The 9,907-nt window shown below is 39.0% G+C and overlaps 1 protein-coding gene across 5 annotated transcripts in view; it reads right to left on the bottom strand.

Moving 5' to 3' along the window:
- Positions 1 to 2,354: 2,354 nt before the first annotated feature.
- Positions 2,355 to 9,907, bottom strand: part of SLC11A2 (solute carrier family 11 member 2) — a 35,678-nt gene continuing 28,125 nt past the window's right edge. For 3 of the 5 annotated variants that reach the window (XM_087814669.1, XM_016201282.2, XM_016201283.2), the window contains exon 16: positions 7,240 to 9,781. In XM_087814669.1, the coding sequence (XP_087670795.1) occupies positions 9,714 to 9,781 (68 nt within the window). In that variant the 3' untranslated portion in view covers positions 7,240 to 9,713. Of the gene's footprint in view, positions 4,119 to 7,239; positions 9,782 to 9,907 lie in introns of those variants that run through there. The other 2 variants (XM_016201284.2, XR_001602348.2) reach the window with 2 other exon arrangements.

The following is a 9,907-nucleotide window of genomic DNA, read 5'->3' as shown; positions in this document are numbered from 1 at the left end:
TCTTTTCCTGCAGTGGAGGGTTATTCTGACAGGAAAGTGAGTCTAGTATTTGAGGAAGTGAAAGATGTAGAAACATCTGAAAATATGTCTGCATTCTAGGTATTAATCCACTGTTCTGTGTATTATATACACTTCTCTCCATTGGCACAGAGATTATTTTAAAAGTTGTCATTTGTGTCCATCATGAGGTTCTTCTAGTGCCACCAACAAATACACATATTTTGGTCAACACTGTCCTCTTTGGAAAATGGGCAAGGAAAGAATTCAACTACTTTATTCCACTGGAGAAAATATTCCAGCAGCTGGGTCTAATATGTTCCATATGAAGGTCAGGAAAACTGAGGACAGCTGGCACAGAACGTCATCCTACAAAGACGCTCTTTAAAAAAGAAACGTTATCCTTCATGTTGATCACACAATGAAAAGATCAGGCTACTGGAAAGATTCCACTCTCAATAAATACTCAGCATTAAAAATAGATTAACTGAATGTTCAATTAGAGACGGCTTTCTCACAAAACCCAAAAGGTTCCAGGATTTTCTAATCTTACTGAGAGAACTACAATAATACATTTATTGCTTGAAAAAAGCAATGCAAAGTATTTGTTTATTAGAGTAGCTATGGGTGAGAACTCACCAATTATGTGAAGAGAAGTATGCACGATGCTCATTTACCCACATAAGCTTGTGTAAAGAGGAAGGGCCACTGCAGGAAGACCCTATGAATAGATAATATACAGTACCTGAATTTGCACAATACTTGTGGGGCAAAGCTTTGGTGGCTTAATATCATAATGTTTAAAACTGAGAAGGCTATTTTATATTAGGTGACACACAGTTATGCAGCAGCAGCTGCTCAGTAACAACTATTTAATTGCATTTTTCTGACACAGGTATACATTGCCAGAGCATCCTTTTACAAATTGACACCAGTGTTAAACTCCAGAGATTGAGTGAGTGTATACTCACTCTAGGCTACTCTTCAAATTGAATATATTAATATCTATATAAGCACATAAAATAGAAATCCAGATTTTTTAATCATAAGTTAGAGAATGATAAAATGTTCTCAGCAAAAAAGCTTATCCAAGACTCACTCTTTAGACATCAATCTCTTCAACTGGTTTTAGCATGATTCAATTTGCTTTATCATCAAATTTTCTGATTACAGGAGTAATATGATCTGAAGGATACAGAAATCCCCCAAGTACATAATCTGTTTAACCAACTACCTCATCATTTTATGAGTTACAATTTTTTTTTTTTTTTGCCTTTTTTTTTCCTTCTTTCTCCACACATTCTCTGGGAATAAAACTCCTGGGAAATGAAGCTGTCCCGGGAGGAAGGAAAATGGAACAAACTGTTGCATTTAGAGTTGCTGTCTGTGCATAAAGAAACCAAAACAGTGAAACTTATTTAAAAAATCTCTTTTTCAAGTGAAAGTGCTAATTGATGTTAATTTGGTTTCATTTTTAAAATCAGAAGGACTTGCCCTGGCCGATGTGGCTCAGTTGTTTGGGAGTCCTCCCATGCGCTGAAAGGTTGCTGGTTCGATTCCCAGTCAGCATGTGCCTGGGTTTCGGGCTCTATCCCTGGCAAGGGGTGTGCAGGAGGCAGCTGATCGATCGTTTTCACATCGATTTTCTCTCTCTCTCCCTTCCTTTCTCTCTAAAAATCAATTTTAAAAATCTACAACAACAAAACCAGAAGGATTCTAACCTGGGTTGCAAGGCTGCTGCTCTTAGCAGAAGTTTCAAGGACCCCCTGAAGTACAAATGAGGGAATTTTAAAATACCATCTTAGAAATATCCCTGCCACTTAGACAAACCATTATAAATAAATATAGGCAATTGTTCAGATTTTTAAAAAGTCTTATTGAAAGGTACTAAGTTTAAAAATAAGGGGAGGTCAGATATTTAACTTTTATGCTGAAGGAAGAAAATGATGCTCAAAGTCACACTAAGGCCGCAGGGTTTACAAACTCAATGCCTATAGGGCTGGAAGGAAATGAGTGAAGAGGTGTATCCACCCTGAAGTATATTCCATTAAAAATGAATAGCTGCTGCCCTGGTCAATGTGGTTCAGTGGTTAGAGCATCAGCCTGTGCACTGAGGGTCTCGGGGTTCGATTACCAGTCAAGGACATGTGCCTGGGTTGGAGGTTTGATCCCCAAGCCCCAGTTGGGGCACGTTCAAGAGGCAACCAATTGTCTGTTTCTTCCTCTTTCTCTCCCTTCTACTCTCTTAAAAAAAAAAAAAAAAAAAATCAATGAAAAAAATATCCTCAGGTTAGGATTAAAGGAAAAAAAATGGATAGCTGCCATTCAGTTCCAGACAACTGCACTTCCATGCAGGAACATGAGCCCAGTGTTGAAAATCTTCTGACTTTTCAGATAATCACGTAAAAACTCCCATTTTCAAATATTAAATTTTTATTATAAAAATTTTAAGGAAAAACAATCCTGGTTAAGAAGAGGGGTTAAAAAAAGTCTATAACCCATATCCACATATAGGCAGGCAGTTTGTGACAAGTGGACTAATCTTCCAAGTGCCAGTCTAGTTCTAATCTCATATTACTACTTGGTATAAATATCTTGAAATAAAATGCGTAGCATTCCTTAGGAGATTCAACACTAGAAATATAAGCCACTCCTGGAAATAAGCTTTGGACCTAGAAATGATGTTGGACTGTTAATAGGAAAAGTGGGAAGAAAAGACATGGTGGGACTATACAAATATTAGAAAGAAAACGAATACCTCCATTATCTTCTGTTGGGATTTACAAAGTTAAGTATTAGATGGTTCTTTTTATACCTAAACTTTGGATGCTAGAATGGGCTGCATTACACAATGCAGCATGGAAAACTGATCATTGGTTAAAGTATGGTTTCTGGCCCTGGCCAGTGTGGCTCAGTTGCAGTGTTGTCCAGTACACCGAAAGGTGGCTCGGGTTCGATTCCCAGTCAGGGCACATGCAGAGGCAACCACTCAATGTTTTTTTCTTTCTCTCAAATCAATAATAATTTTTTAAAAAGTATGGTTTCTGGATCTTGTTATTAGGTATTAAGCTCTTTAGAAAATACCATCACATCTGAAAAAAACCTCAAGGAAAGCAACAAGAGGATAATATTTATAAAGCACACTGATAACTAGGATTAAATATGATTGCCACACGTAAGAAATGTTTTCTTTAGAAATGATGCGCTAGCCCTGGCTGGTGTTACTCAGTGGTTAGAGCATGGGCCTGCACACTGAAGGGTCTCAGGTTCAACTCCCAGTCAAGGGCATGTAACTGGGTTGTGGGTTCAATTCCCTGGCCCCAGTAGGGGTGTGTGTGTGTGAGGCAATCAGAGGCAACCGATCAATGTGTCTCTCTCACACTGAAGTCTCTCTCTCTATCCCCCTTCCACTCTCTCTGAAAAGCAATGGAAAAATTATCCTCGGGTGAGGATTAAAAAAATAATAATAATGTGCTAGTATCAGTAGTTACTGATTGATTGAAGGGCCTGGTTGATTAAAATTGAAGTGAAATTTGACTGGACACAGTCAAGCACCACTTAAAAAGGTAAGTCAATTTGACCAGTTCATTCTGAAAAAGAATGTTACTCCCTTTCCTTCCTCACTTGTGATCCAGACAAAACAAATATCTGACTTGTCTGAACAGTATGGTTTTTAAAAATACAAAAGATCTATCAACTTTTATAACCTTAAAATTCTACCCAAACTGTTATGTTCAGGTCTACATAAATACATATATATTTTTTTAATTCCAGGAGTTAAGACACAAGCCCATAGGGGTGTGTGGCCATCACAAGCCAATCAATTAACTCCGGCTGGTGAAGGACTGTTGTGAGGTGGGTGGGTCTCTGACCTACACTTAACAGCTGTCAGCTTTTAACAGTCTTCCCATGAGGAAATCTTTGCCTTTTGTTCAAAACATGTGAACAAAACTCACCTCTGAACTAACAGAGATATGTTAATGGGAAACTTGGCACAACGGACTAAGATAAAATGGTTCTTATACACTCTCGCAGGCTGTCAGTCATCTAGACACAAGTGAGTCGGCATCCATGGTGTTCAGAAGGTAGAGTTCAGGCTGAGCTGTCAATCCCACATGGTACTAAGGACAAAAGATGGAAAAGAGTTAGACTGATTTGTAAGCATTTAAATATTAAAATTGGCACTTAAGTATCTATAAATAGCACATCGATACAGGCTTTTTTTCAGTACTGCTATGCTGATTTTTATTTCAGAAAAGAAATGGCTTACCCATACATAATTTATGGTATATGAAAAAATAGGTAGGAACTGAAATAGTTAAAGGATTGAGAAAGTGCCAAATGCCCTTAGCACAATTTGCACTTTGACTATTCTTGTAACACCCCTTGCCTCAGGATGGGTGTTTCTGATCAGGATACTAAGGGCAAATGCACTGACTGCTTTCGTATTTTAGTAGTGTATATGTGTTAGACATCAAATTTCAAATGGTCTAAATCCTCAGCCCCATTACCCTTTGGCACCTGGGCAAAGTCTTTCATTAAACATACACACACAAAACAGCATGTGCTGAGAGAGAGGGAGATGACCTATTTTGAATTTGAATCACCAGCTGCTTTCAAAACACATGGCAGACCCTTCTCCTGGAGACCAGAATCCAGATGGTTTGTGTTGGCATCTGTGAAGCTATATAACTTTTTCTCTCCTCTGCATACACTGTGGGATAACCACCGAGTCTCATTTTAGCCCTAATGTTATTACTCAGGCTTTAGAAATGCTACTGCCCCTTGGCACCAGCAGCCTGTGAATGAATGCAGAATGCAGACTATAAATCCACAGGAAAAAAATATTCCTGTTATAGTACAGTGGAAAAGGCACTGGGGCTGGGTTCAAGTTCCAACTCTGCCACTTCCCATAACCTTGAGCAAGTCAGGTATCCTTTTGGAGCCTTATCCTACTTATTTGTAAAATGGGAAAAAATGCTACCTTTGCAAATTCCAACTACTTTAATATACTATCTCATCTTAGTGTTCAATAACCGTAATTTCTTTTAACATGTTACAAATTGCTCTGCATACCTCACAGGCTTGTAAAGACTGCCTAGAGATGAGTCCAAATAGAGCCCAAGATAAAACTAGTCTCAACTAATGGGTTAGGAAATAGTCACACTGGCCTTAGGGCAGAAAAACAGCTCTTCAGACTTCAGCATGCTTATTCACTTTAGGGTTTTACATTTCGGATTTTCCTAATCAAGAGCACTTGTCAGATATACTGACAATTCACTGCAGCCTTTTCTCAAATGAGCTAAGGTGGTGGACTTCCTCATGTAGTAAGCAAGGACTGCATTATTAGTCCTGTGATCACCAGAGTATATCATGTAAGTGACTTTAAATAGAACTCCTTCACTGGAGAAGTTTGTCATATTGCTCTCAGACATTGAGAAATGGGGCTAAATGGCAGACATGGGCTAACTTTCAGGGGCAGAGAGGTAATACAAATGAGTAAACCTACTACTAGTTCTTAGCTATTGCCTGGGCAGGATCATAGAGGGCCTGCCCATTTTCTACACCTGCCCAAAAGCACTGTTATTTTCCCTTTTTTTAAAGTTTAGCACAGGCCAAACAAAATTAGTTTACCAGTTGGCAACTTCTGGGCTAAAACATATTCTAACACTAATCAGAGTATCAAGCAAATGCTTCCATGTGTTGTTGTTTCTGGTGCTAACATCAAAGCTTGGTGTCTTAAACTCACACAAAGGGTGTACTATACAGGGTGTCCCAAAAAAGTGTATACAGATTTTGAATGATTATAAAGTCAGTGTTTATTTTTATTGCTTTATTTTTAATCTTCACCTGGGATATTTTTTTTCATTGCTTTTCAGAGAGTGGGAGAGAAACACCAATGTGAGAGAGACACATTGATTGGTTGCCTCCCACATGTGGTCAGGATTGAGCCTGCAACTGAGGTACAAGCCCTTGGCTGGAATCGAATCCAGGACCCTTCAGTCCATGGGCTGATGCTCTAACCACTGAGCAAAAGCAGCTAGGGCAAGTCAGTATTTATTAATAAACAGTTCATTTTCAAAACTGAGTTATCAGCTCTTAAAGTATGTGTACATTTTTTGGGGACACCTTATATGTTATATAGGATGGTTGGTGATAATGTGGGCCCTGCAGTTTATCTATTCACATTCAAGTGCCAACTGCCCATTAGCAATGTAATTTGGGAAAGTTATTTTATTTTTTGGCCTTTCAGTTGCCTCATCTGTATAGAAGTTGATCCTCTTGTTTTAAGAATTAAATTAGATAATGAGTACTTAGACCAGGACTACTACATAGTAGTAAGTGTCAGCTGTTTTACACATTCAGAAGCTAAGGTGTCAAGAGAGGCTGATACATTTTGATTCACTGGTGCTATCCAACGAAGGAGCAGAAAGAGTTCCAGAGGGCAGAGCTAAAGGGAGTTTCTCAACTCAGGATCTTCAAATTGTTATGCATCCTATTTTAGTTCTGAAATTGAACCCGAATTAAGAAGAGAGGTAAATGAGATAGGACAACAGGGAGAACAAAATTCCCAGCTGACTTCCACGGTGTTACCTAAGTATTCAGCTCCTGTAAGACAGGGAAAGCTTGCAACATAAAAAGGGAAAATGAAGTTCTATTGACACTTGGGACAAATGAAGTGCTTAGATTTTCCCGTGTGCGCCTGCTGACAGGGCTGGTAGTTCGCTGTGCCTGAACCTGTCTTTGTTTTTACTAAACGGTGCCAATATTCCCATTTATATCGGGTCTGCCAAAATGCTCACTGATTTTTTTTAAGCTAAACAGTTTTGGTTTCTCTTTTCAAATATTCCTAGTTTTTATTAGCAGTATATACAAAATATAAACACCCATTTCAATGGTGAGACAAGACTCCAGGTAGAAAAATATTCAGTTTAGAGCAGAAAAAGGCAGAATAACAATTTTTTTTCAAGTTTAATTATGGAAATGATGTGACCTTTAGCAACAGCAAAACCATCTGACTAAGTGGGTGAATAGAAGTTAGTGTTTGGTGTCTGCAATTCATCAAGTTTTCTAAGGACTAAACATATTTATTTCTCTATATCTTCTACAGAGGGAATACAAACAGGGTGGGCTTAACAAGTCATTCCAGGTGGTAGTTGATGTTTCAGTATTTCAAAGTTGTTGAAACCCTCATTAATACAGTATTTTCAAGGTTAAAAAAAAATACCCAGGAAACCAAACTGGAAAAGGAAAAATGTTTTTAATTACAAACCAAGTTTACATATTGTTAAACGTTCAGTAAAAGCTCACTTGTAACGACTCCCAAAACCACTACCACAACCTCACAGGAGCCAAACTGCAGCTCTTCTCCACCCATTAATTCCTCATAAGATGGAGCAGAACAGTTATTTCATGTCACATTTACGGAGAACAAGGACCGATTTACATAAAGTACAACTGTATATCCTTAAACAGTCCATGCCAAGACACTGCCAAGACACTGCACGTGCTGGCCCTGGAAAACCTGAACATTGTTCACTGCACCCAGAGTGCTGGCTGAAGTGCACTGTCTGAGAGGACCAAATGGGTTTGTAACACTGTGAAATACTACATACATGTATTATAAAATGCCATTTTATTGGGAAGAAATTTTCCATCACTGCAAGTCATAAATACAACTTTTAAAAGAAAACTGACAGTTTTTACCTGGGCTTCTAAATATTTGTGAATCTGAGACTGGCTGGGGGGACCCAGACTCAGGGCAAAGGTAAATGTTTCTGTACCGTCTTTACTAAGAATTTTTTGGTCAATTTGGCCCTCACCTACTGTAGCCAGACCTACTGCAGCTTAAGATGTCACTCTCTGATATCTTCACAGGAGAAAGGGGGGGATATGAAAAGGAACAGTTAGGGAAATTTGTCTTTTCACGATCCTGTACTATATTACTTGAGCGGCTAAGATAAAGGTATGGTCAGTGAAACAGTAGTTTGCCCTTAAAGACTTTTTATAAAAGCCTGGCCGGGCGTGGCTCAGGGGTTGAGCATCGACCTAGGATCCAGGCGATTGGGGTTTGATTCCCGGTCAGGGCACATGCCCGGGTTGCGGGCTCGAGGCAGCCGATCAATGACTCTCTCATCATTGATGTTTCTAGCTCTCCCTCTCCTTTCCTCTCTCTGAAATCAATAAAGATATATTTAAAAAAAAAAAAAAAAGACTTATAAAAGACAATCTATCCAGTCTGCACTTTTGACTGTGTGCAAAATATCAGCAATAATGCCTTTAAGTGCTCAAATGAACAGAGAACATCAATCCACCAGGACTCTAGAAGGAAAGCACCTCCAAAATGAAAAGTCATTCAGTGCCATTCCCATTACTGTCCTCACCAAGTCAACAGCTATAAAAGACTTGATTATTTGTTTCCATCACACAAATGTGATCTGACTTGAGATAATCACATAGTCTTGGGTTCCATGAGTAAAAATGTCACAAGTGGCTGAAGAGCAGCAGCTTCATGCTGAAGGGACCCATTTCCTCTGATTCCAGAGCTCCACCATCTGGTCTCAAAAAGTTTTGCCCTCTGAGGGAATGGCTGAAGAGAGGTAGCCCCGTGCAACCTTGCTGAGAGAGAACTTTGCTGCAACCACAGTGACGCCTACTGACTTGGTGAGAGAGAGCTTTGCATCAGGTAGGTCCACAGCTCCTGAGGCTGCCTTGCAAGCCGTCCTGGGCACACTTCAGGAAAACATGATGATGCTGTAGGAGGTGGCTTTTAGGAATAGAACAGATGGCTCTTCTTCTCCTTTCAAGTCTTTTCTCCTCACCCCAAAGTCTCATGAGAGCATCAGTTTATAAATGCTACCATCTTTTTCTATCACCACCCTCCTGGAGGAGGAAGGTGAAGGTTTTACAACTATATGTGCTTGAGAGTAAGTATCAGGAAAGCTCTGTGTATTAACATAAAAGTTATTAAAATCAGGACTCCCAAGAAAATCCTGAGGTGATTGTAACCACCACTTACAGGTGAGTTTTGCTATTGTCCATTTATCACCTTTATGCTTTCTTACCCCTCTTAACTTCCAATGTGAAATTTAAAGTAGAAAGAAACTGAAAGAATTCTAATAGAGGCAGATGTCTCATAATTTTATATTTAATGTGGATAAACCCCTCTAGTTGAGATTTTATTTTTTTATAATTAAAATAATTGAAAGGGTATGCATAAGTATTTCTCAGCCTTTTAAAATCCATTATCTTTTAATAAACAAATTTGCATACCCATTCTATACTTTTATTATGAAATTTATTGCATTTCCAAATGTTTTTTGTGTTTTTTTTTTAACATAAAGCTTAGTTAAGAATCATGCATAGACATTTATCTCTCAAAAGGGTAAAATAAGCTGACCCTTCAGCAGCTCCTTAACAGTTTAGTGTTAGAATGACAGCAGCAAATCGTTAGCTTTTCAAAGATCGTACCTAATCCAGTTCCCAGGTTAGAAGGTCAGGAAGAAAAAAAATTCCATCTTTCAAACATATGTGAAATAAAGTCTTTAGCAACAAACAGTTGAGTCCTAAATGCAGTCTGTGCAACAGCACATACCTTTGGCTATGTTCACACAGTAAACCATAGAAACACACTGGCTCTGATGGCTACCTGGATCAGACAGACTGATCCAATAGTCTACTTAGTATAGTCACCGGTGGCTTCTTCAGTCAGGACTTTAGAGGTGCTTACCGTGCTCCCACAATCCAGGAAGGACATGCCCAATGCAATCAAACATAGCCAAATCTGAAAGACAAAATAGAGCCATTAGTCATCACCAACCTCTCTGAAGAGCCTCTTACACACCGTGACTGCTCACACTGTACTGCTCACATGCAAACCTGCTCTATTCCTCGAGCATCGGCTTTGCCT

The sequence above is a fragment of the Miniopterus natalensis genome, chromosome 2 (assembly GCF_054644295.1).
Source record: "Miniopterus natalensis isolate mMinNat1 chromosome 2, mMinNat1.hap1, whole genome shotgun sequence".
NCBI lineage: Eukaryota > Metazoa > Chordata > Mammalia > Chiroptera > Miniopteridae > Miniopterus > Miniopterus natalensis.
This window is presented reverse-complemented; position numbering and strand designations above follow the sequence as displayed.